General features: G+C 42.9%; 1 protein-coding gene across 1 annotated transcript in view; it reads right to left on the minus strand.

Moving 5' to 3' along the window:
• Positions 1-22,262, minus strand: part of LOC120434657 — a 53,495-nt gene that overhangs the window by 11,785 nt on the left and 19,448 nt on the right. Inside the window, exons 2-4 of the mRNA XM_039602882.1 lie at positions 3,619-3,957; positions 1,113-1,211; positions 67-414 (exon numbers count right to left, since the gene is read on the minus strand). Coding sequence (XP_039458816.1) covers positions 67-414; positions 1,113-1,211; positions 3,619-3,957 — 786 coding nt within the window. The remainder of the gene's footprint in view (positions 1-66; positions 415-1,112; positions 1,212-3,618; positions 3,958-22,262) is intronic.

Consider the following 22,262-nt stretch of genomic DNA (forward strand, 5'->3'; position numbering starts at 1 on the left):
CCACTGAGACTGAACCACCATCATGAGTCTGACCTCTGACCTTTGACCTGTATCTACAGCACTGACCTATGACAGTGAGCAGCACTTCTTTCTTCATCAGGATGTTTCCCTCCCTGCTGTAGGCGGTGCAGGTGTAGGTGGAGTTGTCTCCATCTGTGGGGTGTTTCAGGGTCAGACTGAGGTCTCCAGGTTCCAGTAAGTTTCTCTTCATCTTTGTTCGGTTCTTGTATTTATCGTCCTGTTCTTCAGGCTGGTCAGAGCCGTTCTCATACATGTGGACCTTCCTGTCGTTTGGTATGTTGGCAATCATGTAATTTTCCTTCCACTCCACTTTAGCATCTTTAGGAAGGCAAATTGTGGTTTTGCAGGGCAGCTGGACAGACTCCACCCCTGAATCCACCCCCACCTTATAAACTGAGAGAACAACAAAGCACAACATGATGACATCATTAGCAGCTGTATGGTCACATGACCTCTCTGTCCCCTCCTTGTCTTCTAGTCTCAGTCAGATTGTGTCTCAGTTTGTTCCTGATGTGTTCCTGACTCGTTCTTTGGTAACTAGTCTGCAGCGTCCTGTAAAGTGCTGCAGACATGTTGGATGAAGAGCAGAAGAACAGACAGACTGAGCCTCCACAGTCGGCCATGTCTCACACACATCAGCACAGAAACCATGAAGATCTCATGTGTCTGCTCTGAACATCTGAAGCTCTCCACCACATGACTGAGCACAACTCAAGGAGGAACATTTACTGAAGCTGCTGCAACATTTACTGTCAGCACATGTTTCCATGTCAGCCTGCTGTTTACCACCACAGAAGAAGAACAGCTTGTCCACATGCAGCCTCTGTGTCAGATCAATGCAGTGAAGCACACACACTGTTTAGTAAAGTCATGTTGTGGAGCTGTTTCACTGATCAATGACTGAGTCTGAAGGAGGTTTTCTGACTTCTGGAACAAACCTGGAAGTTTCTCTTCAGCTCTCTGTATCAGCTGTTTGTAACTCTCAACTCTTTCAGCTTCTGGAACAAGTTTGTGTGAGCCGCAGTCAAGGAGACACCAGAGGACACCTGCTAACCATCGGCATTATGGGTAGTGTAGTAGGAGACACTCACCTGACATGAAATAGTGCCGGAAATGAAATAAAAGTCCTCCAGAAACCACAAGAAGAACCAGGAGAACCAGGAGAGCTGCGGCCCAGGATGGAAACCGTTCTGTGGAGAAACACAAAGAACAACATGACCTTTGACCTCTGAATGAATGACTGTAATTAATTTAATGAATAGGCCTTTACTTCAATCATAAAGCTAACACAGTTATTCTGATAGTGTTAAAATAATACTGTTTTATCTGAGTGATGTCAGATATATCCACAGCAGGTGTTTGTGACACGGTTTTTTAAACGGACTCAGGCGCAGACCAGGAGACTTTTGCAAAAACTGATAGCGCGTTTATTTACAGTGGTTTCACCGGCTGAATATATATACAGTGGCTTGCAAAAGTATTCGGCCCCCTTGAACTTTCCCACATTTTGTCACATTACAGCCACAAACATGAATCAATTTTATTGGAATTCCAGGTGAAAGACCAATACAAAGTGGTGTACACGTGAGAAGTGGGACCAAAATCATAAATGATTCCAAACATTTTTTACAAATAAATAACTGAAAAGTGGGGTGTGCGTAATTATTCAGCCCCCTGAGTCAATACTTTGTAGAACCACCTTTTGCTGCAATTACAGCTGCCAGTCTTTTAGGGTATGTCTCTACCAGCTTTGCACATCTACAGACTGAAATCTTTGCCCATTCTTCTTTGCAAAACAGCTCCAGCTCAGTCAGATTAGATGGACAGCGTTTGTGAACAGCAGTTTTCAGATATTGCCACAGATTCTCGATTGGATTCAGATCTGGACTTTGACTGGGCCATTCTAACACATGGATATGTTTTGTTTTAAACCATTCCATTGTTGCCCTGGCTTTATGTTTAGGGTCGTTGTCCTGCTGGAAGGTGAACCTCTGCCCCAGTCTCAAGTCTTTTGCAGACTCCAAGAGGTTTTCTTCCAAGATTGCCCTGTATTTGGCTCCATCCATCTTCCCATCAACTCTGACCAGCTTCCCTGTCCCTGCTGAAGAGAAGCACCCCCAGAGCATGATGCTGCCACCACCATATTTGACAGTGGGGATGGTGTGTTCAGAATGATGTGCAGTGTTAGTTTTCCGCCACACATAGCGTTTTGCATTTTGGCCACAAAGTTCCATTTTGGTCTCATCTGACCAGAGCACCTTCTTCCACATGCTTGCTGTGTCCCCCACATGGCTTGTGGCAAACTGCAAACGGGACTTCGTATGGTTTTCTGTTAACAATGGCTTTCTTCTTGCCACTCTTCCATAAAGGCCAACTTTGTGGAGTGCACGACTAATAGTTGTCCTATGGACAGATTCCCCCACCTGAGCTGTAGATCTCTGCAGCTCGTCCAGAGTCACCATGGGCCTCTTGGCTGCATTTCTGATCAGCACTCTCCTTGTTCGGCCTGTGAGTTTAGGTGGATGGCCTTGTCTTGGTAGGTTTACAGTTGTGCCATACTCCTTCCATTTCTGAATGATGGCTTGAACAGTGCTCCGTGGGATGTTCAAGGCTTGGGAAATCTTTTTGTAGCCTAAGCCTGCTTTAAATTTCTCAATAACTTTATCCCTGACCTGTCTGGTGTCTAAATCCAATCGAGAATCTGTGGCAAGATCTGAAAACTGCTGTTCACAAACGCTGTCCATCTAATCTGACTGAGCTGGAGCTGTTTTGCAAAGAAGAATGGGCAAGAATTTTAGTCTCTAGATGTGCAAAGCTGGTAGAGACATACCCTAAAAGACTGGCAGCTGTAACTGCAGCAAAAGGTGGTTCTACAAAGTATTGACTCAGGGGGCTGAATAATTACGCACACCCAACTTTTCAGTTATTTATTTGTAAAAAATGTTTGGAATCATGTATGATTTTTGTTCCACTTCTCACGTGTACACCACTTTGTATTGGTCTTTCACATGGAATTCCAATAAAATTGATTCATGTTTGTGGCTGTAATGTGACAAAATGTAGAAATGTTCAAGGGGGCCGAATACTTTTGCAAGCCACTGTATATAAAGTGCTCGGGGGAAGGGTCCGGGGCTCCAGGGTACGAGGGAAAGGGGAAGGGTCCGAAAACACACTCTGCTCTCTCAGCAAACAATCCCACTCCTTTTCCTCCAGTCGCTCCTCTCGCTCGCATGTTCGCTCAGGAATACAGGGACGGGTCCAGGGAGTATCTACACATGCACACACAGAAAAATCCGATTAGTTCCAGATCACAACGAAACTCACAGACTTAGACAGATTGTAGATGCACTAACGCGGGTGGCTCAAAGTTCCAGCGACGAGTAGCGTAGGTCTGCCATTTTAAGAAGCCCTTCTGATTGCAGTAAACAGCAACAGGTGTGATGATGAGCACAGGTGCGTGGGCCAGGGACGGAGCCCGCAGTGAGCCCTGCCGCGGCAGGGGAAAGAGGGAGAGGGAGAGAGAACAAAAACAAACACATGTTGCCTAACCCGGAGTCAGCCGGTGAGGCACGGGGACCGTGACAGTTTGTTGCTGACCTTTGACCTGCAGCTGTACATCACTCAGACTCAGTTCACGTCCAAATTCTCTGATGGAGCAGGTGTAGGTGGCGCTGTCAGACAGTTGGAGGTTGGTCAGGGTCAGGCTGAGGTCTCCAGTCTGCAGAGCATCAGTCTTCATGGATGTTCGGCCGCTGTAACGCTGGTTTTGATCTTTCAGTTCGTCTCCTTGAAGCTGACGCTGGTGGACGGTTGGAGGACTGAGGTCGGAGCGACTCCACACCACTGTGGGCTCAAACAGTCTTTCTGTGGGGAACTGACAGGGCAGGATGAACGAGTCCCCCTCATATGACCCCACAGCTGAGGCATGCTGGGAAACTGAGGACACAGACAGAGACTCCATGAGTCACTTTAAGGTAAAGATCAAGTTTAGACACATTTACAGAAACCAGGAGACATAACGACAGAAACATTTTAACAACTCACAGATAAAAAAGGAAGAGGCAGGAAGTCCAGAGTCTAATAATAATAATAATGATCCAACAGCAACAATAAAGCATTGATCACTGTGATCAGAGCTGTTTCTGTGCTGTTTGAAATAAACCTGAGAGATATTTCTAGAAATATTCCTTCTGTTCTTCTGTAGGATTAACTGAGAAGCAGCAGACTTTTCAAAGTTTGTGATAAAAACATGAAGTTTGAACTTGGTCTAAGATGAGCTCAGACAGGATCCAGGAGGATCAAGAAGGTCTTATCACCTGTAATAAAACCTTGGGGTTGTTCTTCTTTCTCCCAGTTCCTCTCAGCTCTTCTGCTTTGTGTTTTCATATCTCTGCTGTGATCACTGAGCCATGGAGGGCATTATATTTCTGTTATATCAGACAGTCAGTGTAATCATATTTAATGATTCCTTTTGTTTTCCTTCTTATTGAAGTGACCTGCTCAGAGCTCACTCTGTTCCCTGTGTGAACGATGTCAGTCTGACTCATCACATGTTGGACTGTTCAGCAAACTCTCGGCTGATGTTTGGTCTTCTGTGAATTCTCATATTTCCATAAAATATGGAATATCCAAAGAAACGAGGAGAAAATTCAGTCTGATCGGACCTTTCAATAAAATCTGTTGCAGAATTGAACCTGAGCCCCTGCAGCAGCCTTTCAGCTGCTCGACCCACTGAGCTAAACTGGGACACAAGCTTCGCATCCTGAGCTGTGTGCATGTTGTCTCTACTTAAAAGCATGAGAAGGTCTGTGATTGGACAACGTTTTTTAAAAACCTGATGCACACATGTTACATGCACTTCTCTCCACGACCACTAGATGTCTCCACACTCTGTGCTGACTCCAATGAATGATCAGAGCTGCTGAGCCTGTTTGCAGACAGAGGAGGAGCTCCTGGTGATCCGTGTGAGACTAAAAAGCTCTGATAACGTCCATCCAGCAGCTGATAACAGGGACATTTGGTGCCATGTGTTACGAAATCAGTTTCGCCCCGGTTCTTTGATTCGTCGAGGGATCCAGAAATGGCACCGGAACTTCAGTAGTTATTTTTACAAAATCTTTATTCATCTTTATTCATCTTCATTTAAGCATGCACTTCTAGAAGGGAAGACGAGGCCGGTGTCCCTCTGAAACAATCTTCACCCCTTTGTTAGTCACAGCCAGCTTTATAGAGGCAACCCCATCATAAATCCCCCCATGGTGTGCTGGAAACTCCGTATGTCTGTGTGTGTATGCACGAGCACGTGAGTGCCTGTGTGTGCACGTACCCGCGTGTCTATGTGAGTGCACGTGAGTGAATGTGCATGTGGATGTGTGAGTGTAACAGTTAAAACACTGTGGGTGTGTGTCTCTTCCTAGGGGCCATAAAAACCATCTCCCTTCCAGACCACTGTTATCAAGTTACATGTTGAGACTCCCACACAGGTATCCTCTGGGGAATTTCCACTCAGCATTAACTCCTCTTTGTCTGACTTTCACAGTTCAACTGGGGAGGGTCTCCTAAGATCTACTCCTAAGTTCATGACACAGTCAGGCCTTTATTTATATCCAGGGCAGTGTCAGTGTCTCTACCATAATTCTACATTCTATCTTAACACATTTCTAAACTCTAAAACAAACTAAACATTCCTACATGTCTAAACTCTAAAATAAGCTAAACATTTCTACACATGTCAGAGCTGCACAGTCAATCATCAGTTTGGCTCTTTAGTTTGAAGAGTTCAAAGCAGCAGCAGAGAATCTAAAGTGTGTCACACAGCACCAAGTTTCCTTTGGTCAAGGGCGTAGATTTGGCATGGACGGAAGGGACATGTCCCCACCAATATCCAGTGATTATTGAATCGCTGGATATTGAATTGTAATTTTAAATGGTTTAAAAGCATGTAGAATAGCATATGTAGGCAAGTATATTTGTCCCCTTTTATCAAGAAGCAAAGACAAAAAGGAAAAAGAAAAGAAACAGGGCAGGGTTCGGTGGTTGAATCATCCGTCCCCACCAATGCCAAAACCATATCTACGCCCTTGCCTTTGGTCACATATGAAATGTGAGTCAGAGCTTCAGCTACACAACAACACACACACAGCAGCTGATTGTAACATGAGCTCATCTGAAAGCCACCAAGAAGAATCCAGTGATTTGAAAGTTGCTGCTTTGGATTGTTAGTTTGATCTGAATCAGAATCCAGTGTTTGATGGAAATCTCCTCCTGCTGCACTTCAACACATTAAAGAGAGAGAGATGATGATGAGAGCAGAGAGAGGAAGGTGTACTTACCGTGCAGGAGGATCACAAACACCACAAACATCTTCATGTTCCTGTCAAACTCAGAGACTCTTTAAAAGCCCTTCAGGACATCAGCTCACAGCAGCTCTCACTTTCCTCTGCTGATCATCTACTGACACTCTCACACTGCTCACACTGTCACAGAGTTCAGCTTCACACTTTGTTAAACCAGATCTGTGGAATGAAGTCCGGCCGGCCACAGATCACTTCTGAGGAAAGAGGAGGACGTTCAGTCTCCTCGTAGTGTAACTGCTCCAGGTTCACAGCGACACACAGAAAGCTCAAAGTCCTGTCACATGACCGTCATTTACAACCAGCCTTTATGAATCAAACACAATAAAACTGAAACACAAACCTTTGGTGCTTCAGTGAGTTTATGTTAGCATGGATGCTACACACTGCACACACACACCAACATAAAGCTTCACTCTGTGTTGTACATGAGTGTTTATGGAATTAATGTGGTGATTTCAGCCTGAGCAAGAACCTTTTTATGACACGTCACAGACTCCTGTGATTTCAGAGTCTTTTTGGAGACACTGAACACACCTTTGACCTCCACAAACAGCTGAACTAGAAACCAAACAGCATCTGACATATATGGATGTGATTAATCTGAGGAGACCATTATTGTTTCAAAGACCAACAGAACTCCACAAAGGCTGAAATGTACACGTGTGTTATTATTTCAGATTCATGCACTGAGCTCTAAATCTGTCATTAAAGTGTTCACATGTAAACCAGGCTGTTTCTATCACTGCACACTTTACTCAGAAACACATGCAGACACGTTCTTCTACAAATAAAAGAAGGAAACAGAAGTGGTGCTTTATGTTTACCTCAGCTCTACAATCAGGAACAACAGAGAAATAAAGATAAATAAAGAGAAAGAGAAATAAAGGACAAAGGATGCCAGCAGGAAGAAGAAATGATTAACTACACATGAAATCAAACACTGAACTCTGGACTTCAGATTAAAAAGATGAAGGTTTTATGACAGTCAGAGAAATCAGACTAAAGTAAAACATTAAACAACTCAAACAGCAACGAATGAACAAGACGAGAAATAACTGAACACGATCCAGACGCACACTGAGGAGGCAGCACCACAATAAACTCACAACACAAACTGAAACGAGTCACAGGAGATAAACCCGAGACAGGAACACAATGAAAAAGTCCAAACAGTGAGGCAGCGATGAAACAGAAACACCATTCAGTAACAATTAACCTCAGAAACACAACAATCAATCTCAGCGACCAGCACAGACACACAACTGTCTCATTCTAGCTTAAAATCAAAGCTGAGTTTGTAAAAGTTTCTGTCTTTGTTCACCAAGAACCAACTTTTATTCATAAAAGTTGCAGAAATGAACAAAACTCATTAAAATACAGAGTTTAACAAATCAGCTGTTCGATGATTCAACTCCAAAGAGGCCACACAGCTGGACACCACCCCTGGAGACACAGGTGGAGTCACAGCAGGTGGAGACTTGTGAGTGAGCAGGCTGAGGTGGTGTTCAGTCTCTAACATGTTGTCATGTTTCCCTTCCTGCTCCTCAGTGATCTGCACTCAGGGCCCCGTGATGACAAACTCAGCTCTGAGTTTTAGGAGCTTTTCTACATTTATGAGAAAGAAAAAAGTGAAATCTCACATTTACAAAAGGATTCAGAGCTTTTGCACTAACACCTGAAACTGAGCTCAGATGCCTCCCGTTTCTCTCGATGCTCGCTGACCTGTTTCTGCGCCCTGATTGGATAAAAGCTGTCATGAGTCATCCTCTGCTGACCTGTCAGAGATCAAAACACACAGCAGTAACTGTAACTAAACGATGGACAAACACCACAGTTCAAGTGTCTGAGCACCACAGCCGCGCTGACCACACTCCTCTGTGCTCGCCTCTAAGGTGGGAGGGACCAAGGAGGAGAGGGAAGGAGGCGAGGATTTACGTAGTGAGGAATAAGGAGGTGGCAGCACACACAACACCTGTGCTAAAGTGTGTTTAATGGAGACCAGGGGGTCTATTACCCTTACCTGTATTTGTATTAATTTGAGTGATTGTTATTTAAAAAACACATTTGAGGTTAGTGATTCTCATCAGGGTCCTTAGGTAGTATTTAAGTGAACTGCTTGTGAAAGGTGCAGAGACAGGAGGACTGGCCATCATACCTGTGTCAGGAAAAAGAACCTGAGTTAGACCTGTTCACATTTTATCTTTGTTCTGTAACCTAAATTATTTGTATATGTATTAAGAGAAGTATGTTAACAGTACTCATCTTTCCTGGTTGCTTCTTTTGCAGGATGTTGGGTTCTTTGCTGTGTTGGTGTGTAAATGTGCGTTCTCTTTAATAAAGTCTCCCAGTTTATGGATACATTTTATTCCAGTCTCATGCCATTTTGTTTGAATCGACACATGACCGCCGGCCAACACTGACAGTGTGGCTCAGCTGGGACCTGCTGTGAGCTCCTCCATCACCTCCATGCTTTCTACTGACTGAATGTGTGGCAGCAGCAGGAAACAGGCCTCCGTCACCTGCAACAACACAGGAAGTGGACACTTCATACTTCACTAGCTGGGCCCACGTCCTCATGTTAGGTTTGACAGTGTTTTAGTAGGTAAAGGTGAATGCTTGGACATGAATTGAGCTGCGGTTTGGGGAAGGCCTCTGAGGGGACTGGCGACAGCTCCTGTGCCTGGCAGATCCCCGTGCACTAAATAGAAGTGAAGAAGTATTGAAAACAAGAAGGGAGGGTGGGGCACGTAAACGAGAATGAACAGCTTGCAGAACTGGGGGAACCTATATAGATGACCACTGGAAGGAGCGTGTTTGGAGGCGTGGTCCAGCTCCTGAAATTACGATACATAATCTCCAAATGTGAGTGAAGCGCAGCAGCTGATGGAGATGAACGTTTCTTCACAGATGTGAAAATGGGAATGAAAACAAAGACAAAGTGCAGTTTAGTGGTGTCGTGGAAATTTTAAATAAACTACAAACACCCGGTGAGCGTCTTTTTGAAGTGGGTTTAATTACATATTACAATGTGGAAAGAAACGCTCTGATAAAACGCCAAAGCGGTCTCTAGAGATGGCCGCCGCCCTGACCTCTTATATACACACACAAAAACATTCCACAACACATCACGTGAGTCTAAACCTTCAGTTCAGCTCATCCTTGAAACTTTCCCTTCAAACAATTACAAGCATGAGACAAACCCCCCACACACACGACGCCTGGATGTCTCAGGCATACTCACAATGGCCTCACTGTGTGTGTGGAAACATAAGACGCAGATGTGAAGCTATCCTAAGTGACAAAGTGATATTGTTAAAATATGTGATCAACACATAGAATAAAGAAATTTGCCACCACAATTCCACCCTTTGTGAATCACCCCAAATCACATTAATTACAGAAATTTCTTCTCCAATTCCTGCACATTATATCAACACCATTGCGCGATTAAAGGGATGTCACAATGTGCATCCTTCTACAGTGTCAGGAAAAAAGAATTCAAACTTTAATTTTCATCCTCACTCTACTATCCTCTCCTCTTCCTCTTCCTCTCTGCCTTTTTGTTAAAAAAATAACAGTAAAAATACAAAAGAAAAACACACAAAAATATTAAACAGCATTAGTTATTCATCTGCTAAAAGAAAGCTTAGTTACCTCAAATTGTTCATTCATGAGAACCTGTTGCTAAGATAAGGAAGCCCTTCAGTGTGAGACATATTTCTCCACTTTATCATAAAATCCATCAAACCATGTTTCCCAGTTCAGTAACTGTTTCTGTAAAAGAACCTTCATCCCTGTATTGTTAGGGAATAAGTCAAACATGCCTCACCAAACATCACACACACTCCTTTGTGCCGTTCTATTTGCCCCATCCAGATGTTTACCATCAAGGACAGTGGATACGACTGAACCTGTGGATAAATTAATAAAACAAACATAAGCTAACTTTGATGTTAGTGCTTCTTAAAGTCTGGGGTAAAACCCAGAAGTAGCCATGTGTTTCCACACCGCCACCATACATCAAACACTTCTGAGCTAAAATTACAACAGAGTGATAGTCCTTGTTTTCTATCACATTTACCTCTGAAAGAACAACTTCATTCTCTCCCAACATGTTGAAAGCCTAGTAAAATCCCTCAGTGAATTAAAATGACCCCCAAATCCTACTTTTAGGGTGTCAAACAATGTATCAAAGTTCAGTACATATGTCAAAGCAACTTACAACTGTTGTCGCTATGTTGACCAGGATAATCAGGATCTAATGCACTTACGCATCAGGCACTGACATGCTAGAAAAGCAGTCTGGCTGCCATACAAAATGTACACTAGTAACCGTTAGTCAGGTAGCTGTGAAACTTGCATACTGTAATTACTTCAGTCACTTTTAATCAGGATCAGGACTCTAAAAGAATTTGTGATGTTCAGAGAGTCATGTAAATGTATCATTACCAATCACCACCTTAAGGTAAAAACACACTAAACCTCTTGGGCAAAACCGGCCTGACTGTTTAGTCGAGTGTTGTCTGTGTTCCATTGCTGATCCCTCTTTGCTGACACAGAGTCTGCTCTGCGGTCACTGAGTTGGAGTTTGGCACGCTCTTGTTGGAGGAGGCCGCTCTTCCACCCCTCACTCTCTCGTTCCAACGCAGCTGTATGATGAGAGGGCAGAGCACGTCGTACACCCTGGTTGTCTTCCTCAGTGTCAAACGCAGTAATCTTTCTAACCCTCTGAGTTATTGCTGTGGCTCTGAAATCTTCTTGTGATGACTAGCAGGACCTCAAATGGCATCAACCTTGACCTTAACCCCTGTCTGGGTTGTCAGCTGTGCCTGGAATGGTTCCTGCTTCCCGCTAGTTCTCTGAAAAAAACTTCTCATCCAGTCTCAGTTGGGAGTTCAGGATACCTCCTTTAATAGAAGGAAAAACTTCTAACCATTTGGAAAGCACATCAACCATCATCAAACCACATTTTACTTCCAGTTCAGCGAACTTTACTTATCAAAAGCCTTATCTGAGCATGGATGAAAATGTTTGATCCCTTTCAGATTTCCTATTTTATGCATGTTTGTCACACTTCAATGTTTCAGATCATCAAACAAATGTAAATATTAGACAAAGAAAACACAAATAAACACAAAATGCTGTTTCTAAATGAAGGTGTTTATTATTAAGGGAGAAATAATCCAAACCTACATGTGTGAAAAAGTGATCGCCCCCTAAACTTAATACCTGGTTGGGCGACTCTTACCAACAACAGCTGCAATCAAGTGTTTGTGATAACTGAGTCTTTTACAGAGGAGGAATTTTGGCCCACTCATCTTTGCAGAATTGGAGGCTTTTCAGGGATAAACCACCTTTTTAAGGTCACCCCACAGCATTTCAGTTGTATTCAGGTCAGGACTCAACGTTCAACTTTTGTCTCATCAGTCAAGATGTTTTGGCAAATGTGAGACGAGCCTTTTTGTTCTTTTTGATCAGCAGTGGTTTTCTTCTTGAATGTTGAATCATGAACTCTGACCTTAACTGAAACATGTGAACTGAACCTGCTGTTCTTTAATGTTGTTCTGGGTCCTTCTGTGACCTCCCGGATGAGTCGTCGCTGCACTCGTGGAGTAATTTTGGTTGGCCGGTCACTCCTGAGAAGCTTCATCACTGTTCCCAGTTTTCTCCATTTGTGGCTAATAGGTCTCACTGTCGGGCGGCACAGTGGTTATCACTGTTGCCTTGCAGCAAGAAGGTCCTGAGTTCAATTCCTCCATCAGGCCAGGGTCTTTCTGTGTGGAGTTGCCTGTTCTTTTTGGGTACTCCAGCTTCCTCCAAACACATCTAGTTAGTGGTTAAAGGTTAATTGGAGTCTTTAAATTGTGTGAATGTGAGTGTGAAAAGAATCCCAACTCCCAAAAGGCAAAGAGTATGGATGGATGGTTCGCTGGTCCCAAAGCCTTAGATATGACTTTGTAACCCTTCCCAAACTGATAGATGTCAGTGACTTTGTTTTTCAGGTGTTTCTTTAGGTCGTGGCTTTCATGTAAAGGTGCTGTGGCAGGCAGGAGTAGGACCCAAATACAGGACTCATGAGACACAGATGGATGACCTATGACAGACAGGAAAGGGAACATTAAGCAAGGAGACAAGAGGGAGTAAAACAAGAAACATGAACACAGGAAGGGCACAGAGAGCAAAACCTAAAGACTAGGAAATACAAATATAACACAGGGAGAAATCAAAGAGAACCAAAACCATGAACAACAACAAATCAAAGAATATAAGTTAAATCAGAATTACACAGACTGGCCCACAGACCCAGGACTGTGACAGCAGCATGATGTGTTGCTTTCTGAGATCTGTTACCTGCTTCAGTTTGTCAGTCAGCTTCTACTGAAGTGAATTGTTGATTCAGCAGGTCTGTCAGTAATCAGGCCGGAGTGTGTTTAGTGAAACTGAACTCAGCTTTCTAAAGAATGTGTTAATCAGTTAATTCATCATTTAACAAGATGGACAGTTACTTTTTTACACAGCACCAGGCTTGGATGACTTTTCTCTCTTAATCAATGAAACCATCTTTTATAAAAATTTGTTTGGTGATGTGAAACATGTAAGAGTGGCAAATGTGCAAAACTCAGGAAATCAGGCAAAGACTTTTACACCACTGTATCATCCATGGACACACTCACCACCTTCTTTATCTTCTGCATCTCTAACCTCCAGTACAACAAACAGACAACACAGCATGGTCATCATCTTCCTGCTGGTCATGAAGCTACAGTGTCAGACTTTGTGGGTTAATGTCTGTGTTGATGGAAACAAAGGAGACACAAAGATGTGCAGCAAGGTAGGAAACACTGGGGATGCTCTGAGCATCACCGTCAGCAGTGGAGGTGGAGACCCTTAGGAGGCTCAGGAGGAGGTCAGTGAGAGCAAAACAGTATTCCAGGAACACTGCAGTATAAGGGACCAGCAGAGGGTGGCTGAGCTGGAGGTTGAGTCAGTGGAGGCAGCACCACCCACTGGACTGTGCTGAACTGTAAAGTGGTGCCTCCATCAGGCTGGGCAGCATCATCTCCATCACACATGATAAGAGCAAAAAGGCTAGAAGGCTGGTTGGATGCAGTGAGGAAGAACCTGGGGAGGTGTGGTGATAATCAGGAGATAGTGGGTCAGATGAAGCTGGAGAGTGTGAACTTCCCAAGTCCCTGAGCCACAGCAGCAAAACATCTACAAGCCATCATTGTTCCAGAGTCTCCTCTCCTCAGTCTCAAGTGTGTATATATTTATTCTTATTATTCTTATTCTTCCTATTTTTATTGTTGTTCTTTTGCTCTGAATGGAACTGGAGCCTCATCGTCTCGTCTCTCTACATACTGAACTGTTGTTACGGCCCTGGGCCGGCTGTGTACTTTTGTTGTGCTCTGTCTTTAAGACTCCACAGGTCCTTCCCGATTGGAGAGCTGGCGGCGGCTGATTGGTTCCTGATCATGTGGCTCTTTTCAAAATCCCTCACCAGCAGTTGTGCCGGGGCAGCCACTGACAGCAGCAGCAGACCTGACCCTGGCTTTCAAAACCTGTAGCATTCGTGTTTGAGATTCTCGTGACTCACCGAGCTTTGTATATAGTGTGTACATTAGTTTTCACTTGTAAACAGCACTGAAACAGAAGGGGTGAGCTGCCTTATTATTTTTTCCTTGTACTGTTTTCTCCTGTTTATTTCAGTTAGGTGTAGCGTTTGTCTGTTGTTTGGTTTTTGTTTCACATAGGGTTTTAGACAACACCTCCTCTCCTGACTTAGCTTGTTTTGTTTGTTATTTTGGCCTTTGTTCACCCAGGAGTTTCATTTTTCAGTGTAGACAAATAAACCACCGTTCACTAAGAAATTAGTTTTTCTGTGTATGGTTTTGGGGACCAGGGCGGGGTCACTTCCTTTTTTTTTTAACTCATATGCTACGTTCCTGTACCCCTAGACAGGGGCGCAACACTGTATATAGCAGAGATGACAATAAAGTTTACGTTCTGTGTGTGAACACGAGAGCTCGAATAGTTGTGAATGAACTCTGATCAAACTTTGTAGGGGTGTAGAGCGGGCTCATGTTAACAATCTATTCAAATCTGGCTCACATCCACCCAAGTCTTCAAGGTCGACTTCATGATTTATTGATGGAAACTGAGAAAAAGCCTCAAACTTAGAAACTAGGATTGGAACAAGTGTGCTGTGGATCATCAACATGTAGAAAGGAGCACATGAAGATTTCACATATCAGCTCACATCTGACCTCTGACCTCACTTTCAAGGTCAACAGATGGATCTGAAGGTCAAAGTGATAATAATGCTCTTTAGAGCCATTTTGGAGCTCTGAGCTCTTTTTCAAGGTCAAATAAGGTCAAACTTCCATCAAATGTCTCATGTTTCAAACTCTGTTTATAATTCTACTGTCTTTGTTTCTAATGGAACATTTACTTTATTAAACAATGAAATAGTGACATGTTCTACATCCACATCAATCACAATCATAGGAAATGTCAAATAAATGTGCTTGTGTTGTGTCCATGATGATGTTAACAAACAAACTGTGACAGAGCCTCAGACGTGATGAAGAAGCTGAATCAGCAGAAAGAGCAGAGCAGGAAGCAGCATCATCCACACAGGTGTGTCTCAGGTGAGTCCTGCTCCCACACTAAACACATCCACATCATATTAGCATGTGCTAACATGTGCTTCTGCTTTATTTCAGTCTGATATGTTTCCAGTCAATATGTCTGCTGTGTGTCTCTCAGCACTTGCACTAAATCTTGCCGTGTGTCTGTGATACTGCGTGATGCTAACAGACTGTAACGTCAGTGAGTCTGTGAGTATCTCTGTCACCTACAGCTTCCCTGTGGAGCTCATTTCAAATGCTCAGCTTTACACTCAGGAACAGGAAATGCTGCGTCTGCAGTTTGTCTCCTTCAAACTAAAGTGTCTCAGACACGTGCAGCACGTGAGCACAAAGATGTTTTTGGTCACGTGGTGGGCACGAGGAGCTCTCAGTGAGTTTGGAGCTGAAACATCTTTGACTCCCAGAGTTCAACTGTGAAAGTGAAACAAGCAAACATGGATATTTAGGAGCCTCAGACGGTGTGATGATGATCATGAACCCAGGAAAGAAACAAAGAGAGAAAAGAACAGATTGGAGATCAGAGCTGAACACACACTTTTTAAAAAGCATGCAGGAGCCGTGAGGACGAGCACGGATTCATTCATTCATATCTGCACTGTAATCTGAACTCTCTCTCCTCTCTTTCTAATCTCATGTCTGAAGGTGAGAAGGACACCGTCTCCCTAACAGAAAAGCTTCTCCACCCACACAGCTGAAGAAGAAGAAGATATTTACAGTGTGTACAATGGCATCACTCTTCCACACACAGACAATCACTTGTTGATGCAGCGTGGTCCAGCTGGGAGTAAGGAGGTAGGAAAGCTGAGCCAGTGTTCCCGCTTTAAAGAAGGCACCTTCAGCCAATCACTGACTCCACCCACAACTCAGCATAGTGACAAATACTCAGTACAGGCTAAACAGCACCACCCTCAGGCCAACATGGAGAAAAACATTCACACTGAAACAAGACAAATGATGATCTGGGCTCCAAACATTCATATCCAACACATGTAAAGCCTTCAAACGTCATCTGCTAATGTTTCTGTTTATTCTATGATTATTTTAAAATGAGCTCACAGCCACCTGTCGTCCTGCTGAGCTCCACCAAGGGGCCACTTTAAGGACCTGTCAGATAATCTTATTAGTCAATCATTATCTTATCATTTTACAATTCTCTTTAAACTTTCAGCAACAGCCGTTTAACTTCAGTGATCCTCAGAATGTCTTTGATATCCAGGAGTTTTACCCACGTCCAGTGAAAAATGACAATCAAATGAAAAAATCCACACTTTTTCTTCTTTGAGTCAGTTCCTGAAGAGGGTCTTATATCTGCCAGACTCCCAGAAACTCAGTGTGTTCAAGAGTGAGCTGACAGTCAGAGTTCCTTCAGTCTCAGCGTGATCCAACCATATTTGTGTGAACAGCATCACAGAGGATTCAGCTGCTTTAAATGGGACAGTGTGAGTAAATAACAGGGACTAGAAAGAGAGAGCAGAGTTCTCCTCAGTAACACCAGGATACCTGACCCCTCTGAGTCTCGCTTCCCGTCTCCATCATTTAGTGACGGCCTTCTCTACCATGTCTGTGCCGAGCGCTTTGGTCAGGGCCAAACCTTGTGTAACCATGGCAACTACAACATGACAGCATCCAGAGAGAAACTTGTGAGCCCACGACTACATTAGATGTTTGCTCTGCTGAATCCAGCCAGCCCCTACCTGGCTTTAGTCATATGGGATAAAACGGTAGGGCCAGAGGTGGAAGTAACAAAGTACAAATACTCTGTTACTGTACTTAAGTAGGATTTACAGGTATCTGTACTTTCTACTCCTTACATGTTCAAACAGGCTGGTTACTTTAGGTTTAACACATTTGAGGGGAGTTATTATTTCATCAGTGCGAGCCTTCAAACATCAAAGTGATTTGAGCCTAAACAGAAACACATGAAAGGAAATCCTGTTCATTTATTAATCACATAAAAAGAGACCAAAGAGTCAAACTGTGAGTCACAGTCAGGGCTTAAAGTGGGCCATGTTTTTATTTGATATGTTTTTGGGACAACACCTGAACGACTGCAGGTAAGTTGTGTTAGCGCTACTTTAGCATCTAGCTAGCCCTGCTGAAGAGGAGCGAGCATAAAGGGAGGAACGTTTTTGAAGTGTCAGCTAAAACTCTGAAAATTATCGCTGATCCTTTTACTCGCTGGCTTTCAAATAAAAGCTGAAATGAAATTTGTGGCGTTTGCAGGATCTAATCAATCACACAGGATCAGGGGATTAGATAGCAGAGCAGCTGATTTTACACCTGAAGATAAAAGATGTGCTCAGATTTAGTGTCAGGAACAGAAAATATTGGAGAAAATCAGTGAGTGAAACGACACGACTGACATGACAGCAGGAAGAAGTGAGGCCTTAAAGACGGAGCTTTCTATCCTTGATGATTGCTGCATCCAACCGTGCAGCAGAATATCAACATTGTGAGGGGAAAAAGTAGTGAGATTTAAAGTACATGTGAGTGACTGGGTGTGATCTTTACAGCTTATCAAGTCCAATATGAGGGACCGCTCTTTAGTGATGTGCGCATGATGTCACATGCAACACCTCTATAGGCACGTGCTCTGTTTATATTAAAACAGTTTAGTCGTAATAAAACCAGTCTATCTCAGGATTTAGTATTGTCTAAAGAAAATACCATTTTTAAATATATTCGGAGTTGAAGTATATCCTTAAATATTTGGTTAGATGTGATGGATAATATGTTATAATGTCCTTTTTAGAGGAAGAGAAGTTATTGAGCTCTTGTGAAGAACAAAAGATAGAATGGAAATTCTTTGTTCTGCACTGTTTGTGTAGATTGGTTTTTTCTTTAACTACTAGAAAGGAGAACAACTGATGGCGAGCCCAGCCGTTCAATTGGATTTTGGAAAATCTCTGAAGAACCGACTTAAACCATTCCTTGTATTTCATTATATTTGGATCCTCAACCTGTCTGCCACAGCACTAACCTTGACAGTATGTTGTTTATGAGTTCTGAGACAATAAAGGTCTCAGTTGTTCAGTTCTAAGACAGCTCCTTTTGTGAGTCCATAAATCAAAAACTCCATCCAAACATACCAACACAAAAAGGAAACACAATTACTTATTATTAATAAGCGAGGCCCCGTTTCTCTGGAATAACGTGACTGCATCTTATAGTTTATATAGTTTAAATATTATGAATATAAATTAACATCTACATCATCATAACGTCGTGTTTTCAGCAGCACAGAAACTCTGCATCAATCAACAGGGCAATCTGCAAAATACTTCATTACAGCCACCACGTTCTCCTTTAAAGGAGAAGTTGCCTCAAAGCGCCTAACACTGCAAGATAAAGACCTTATATGTTTGAAAAACACAAACAGTAAATCCTGAAATCTATGCTCCACCAATCGATCTGAATTTAAAGTATCTCCATCAATCATGTTTCCATCTCTTACACCCAGTTTATGAGTATTGGAGTGCAACATAAAAGGCTAAAACGGTCCTCAAAGCCAGACAGCCAGCTGACATTCCCAGTTAAGTGGACAGCTATAACTGTCATGGACCCTCAGTCCTCCTGAGCAGCCTGCTCCAGGCTTTGTTTTCTCTCTCTGTCTCCGTCCCCTTTCTCTATGTGTTCATGGGCGTGACTCATCATGGGTTCCCACCTCTGGCTGAACACACTTACAATAATCAACCACCTGTTCATGATGATCTCATCAGAAGGCCACTTCTTAAGGTGGTAGCTGAGATTGCCGGATAGTTGAACTACGCTGTTAGTAAAGCTCCAGCTCCTTAGTCATCGGTCTTCCTCTGTGTACAGACCAGACGATTCACTGCGCCCTGCAGTGCTTGGAGAGACTGAGTGAATGAGGAGAGTTTGGATTGTTTGGACGCCCATTGAACACCCAAAGGAAGATCACACAAAGCCCCTGTTTAACAGCTCATTTGGAAATACTGACATCTGCTGGTCATTCAGTGTACAGCAGCCCAGCTGTGATAACACATCTGGGTACATAAGAGTCAATATAAAATCGTATTGATATATCAATAGCAGAATACCCATATGAGGTCCTATATAATATGAATATATACCCACACCTAACTACTCATCTTTTCTGTTGGGATTATGAAAATTGTCCAAAGTGTCTTGGCATTCTGACACATTAAGAGTTCCTGTCACTGGAACTAAGAGACCAAGCCCAATTTCTGATAAACCAAGCCCAGACCTTCTTCTTTTTCCCAAATGCTTATCAGTTCTCCTGCTCACCTTTCCTTAACGAAACGAAAAGAAGTTTTGTAGAAGGTAATTATGGGACTTAGTATTCCATAAGAACTCAAGCAGCTATGGAAGAACAAAGAGAACATGGTGATTGCACAGCAGCAGAAGCAAAGTAATTGTGTCCAAGTCTGTACCTGAACTCTATATCTGTTCACTCAGACATCTTTCAAAGTTTAGAGCTGAGTAGAGTAGATAAAGTTCAAAAAGACATCTATGTATGATGCATGTTGCTAATATCCAAAAAGAAATGTCTTAAACTTGAATTACTACAAACTAAAGAGATAGCAATGAACTCCTAGAGACAAGCATGATCTAAAATAAGACATTATCAACAGCTGATACACGGTCAGCGAACTGTGGAGCTCCTAACTTCTCAGGCCATCTCCCTGAACTCACTGGCCCTTGTAGCCAGATGTGTTACTCTCCCTGCTCCACCGCTCTCTCTGTCTCTCTCCCTGCTGCTGTTTAGGCTTTGCTGAGTGGAAACACACCTGCTCTCAAATTACTGGGTGGTGTCTTCCTCTATATAAAGCTATGCAGGTTTCATTTCAAATTTATTTTTCCTTTGCCTTTCCCCTGACTGTGATATCAGATGCCAGTTAATTTTGAGATAACCGAGGCGGTGTTGATCAGGTTCTGTAACAGTCACAGGTAGGCTGGGTAACCTCTATTTAGCGTCTAGTGTTTGACACCTTTTGGTTCTCTGTGCAGAAATGTCAGTAAACATGAAACACAGCCAACAAACATAGTCCTAAAACCGTGGTTAGCTCCTAGTGTCCGTGCCCCACACACACCTGTGGTGCAGCAGTGGTGTATGAATGCCTGAGGACTGAAGAACAATCAAAGAAATGATTAAAAGCCCCCAATTACTGTGACATTCATGCCCATGATGAGTGGACACACCTGTGACCACAGCTGTATAACACAGTCTGAGGGAAGTTCTCTGTGGAGCTCTTTAAGATATGATGAGGCCTGAAGGCTTTAAACTGTGTCGAGTTTAAAGTTAGAGCTCCGCCATGTTGTAGTGATCACTTCTCCTCCATACCTATATTTGACCTTGTGACCTTTGTCATCAAAGTCAAAGAAACGTAGTTAGAAAAAGACAAGTTTAATGTGTGTGTGTTGTTACAGTGTGTGCCCAGTAATACAGGGTTAGAGGCGCAGGTCTGTTTCACTGAATGTCCACAACTGTTCTAAGCAGTTTAGTCTGCATGGTGACTTTTATTTATTTATTTTAAAAATAAACTGTTTCTGACTTCTCCTGTCCTCGTCTGTGCAGATGAATTGTCAGGGTGCCTCAGTAGTTGATCCAGTGTTTGGAGTTTTTGGTTCTTAGATTTTTGTTATTTCATTGTGTTCTTGGGGTGTCTCATATTTCTCAGTTGAACCTGCTTGTACTTGTAGTTTATTTAGAGAGTCTATTATTTAGTTTTGTATTTTGAGCTCCCCCAGTTATGTTTTGTATTTGTATTGTGTAGTTCTTAGTTTTGTGCCTTCCTGTGTTCTTGTGTCTCGTTGCCTCAGTTATGTTTCATGTCTGTTCTTTCCCGGTCTAGTCTGTGTCGTATCTGTCTGGGTCTGGTCTCTGTGTGCGTTTTCCCATTACTTCCTGTTTTATTTTGATAGTCTCCCGTCGGTGTGCGTCATGTTCTGTTTTGTGTCTCCGTGGTCTCGTCTGTTTAATTATTGTCAGCTGTGTTTCCCTCCTGGTCCCCGTTCCCTCGTTTTCCTCTTGTACTTATAGTCTGTGGTTTCCTCTGCTCGGTGTTGTGATCTCCATCATACCTCGCTGTGTGTTCTGCATGTTTAAACCCCGTCACTATTTCCAGTTTAGTTTGTTTTCTGTTTTTTCTGCTGTCCAGCAATAAATCTAAGTTTAAGTTTACTTTCTTCTCTGTGAGTCTGCATGTTGGGTCCTCCAGTCCTACCTGCCGCTCACAGCACATGACATCAACAGTCCTTCCTTAAAAAAGGATTGTTAATGGCTGTTTAATGACACATGGCCACTTTGTGATCGGCGGTTAGAAATTGGCTGAAGCTGACGTGTCACACAGCACAGACATGTCAGGGTGACACTAAGCTACTTTAGCAGGGCTACGCAGCTCCAGTCTTTCACTATAAAGTCCACATTTTGTTGGTCCTGGTTCCTGGTTAGATTAACGTCTACATTCAAACATCGTTCAGAGAGTTTCTTACCGTTCATGAGGAGCAGGAACAGAAGCAGCATCTTCACCCACCTGTAAAAACTCTGAACACAAAGTCCTTTAAATCTGCTGCTGACCGAACAAAGAAACAAACACTTGTCTCCTTCTCTAAACTGAAAAAGAAAGTTCATGTTTGTTTTTAACATGAAGTCAGCCATGTGACATGAACGTGACCAGTGTGAGAAACACTGTGTAGAGCCCACAGCTTCCTCTCAGTGGAGTTTGTTTTCATGCCACATTAAATGTTTCTCAAAGGCAGAAGAAAGTGTTTGCATGCTGACAGCAAACAGCCCGTCTCACCCAGTGAAACTGGGATTTTAAAGAAGGAACTTTTGGATTTTCACTTGATAACATCAACTTTCAAGTAATTATTAATGTATTTACTGTATTTGATTATAAAATGAATCCAAATTGTTAAACATTATGTGCTGCCCACAAGCTAAAGATATTGATGATGATACTGGAATAAAGCATCAGTACAGTTTGAGTTCTTCTTGTTTGCTTAAACAGTGAAAATGCTGGTTAGGTTTTCATGTGTAAGGCAGTAAAAGTGCTGCTGCTCCATTATTCAATGAAGCTGCAGATCAGTCAGCGTCTTATTTCACATTCTCATCTATAGATGCACAAACATAACATTTTCTGATATTTTGGTTTACAATGTTGCAAAACTCACTTCACAACCACGCATTCTGATTACAAGTACAAAATATTTATGAACACAGTTTGAGCCGATAGATCGAGACTGATTATTT

The sequence above is a fragment of the Oreochromis aureus genome, linkage group 3 (assembly GCF_013358895.1).
Source record: "Oreochromis aureus strain Israel breed Guangdong linkage group 3, ZZ_aureus, whole genome shotgun sequence".
Classification (NCBI taxonomy): domain Eukaryota; kingdom Metazoa; phylum Chordata; class Actinopteri; order Cichliformes; family Cichlidae; genus Oreochromis; species Oreochromis aureus.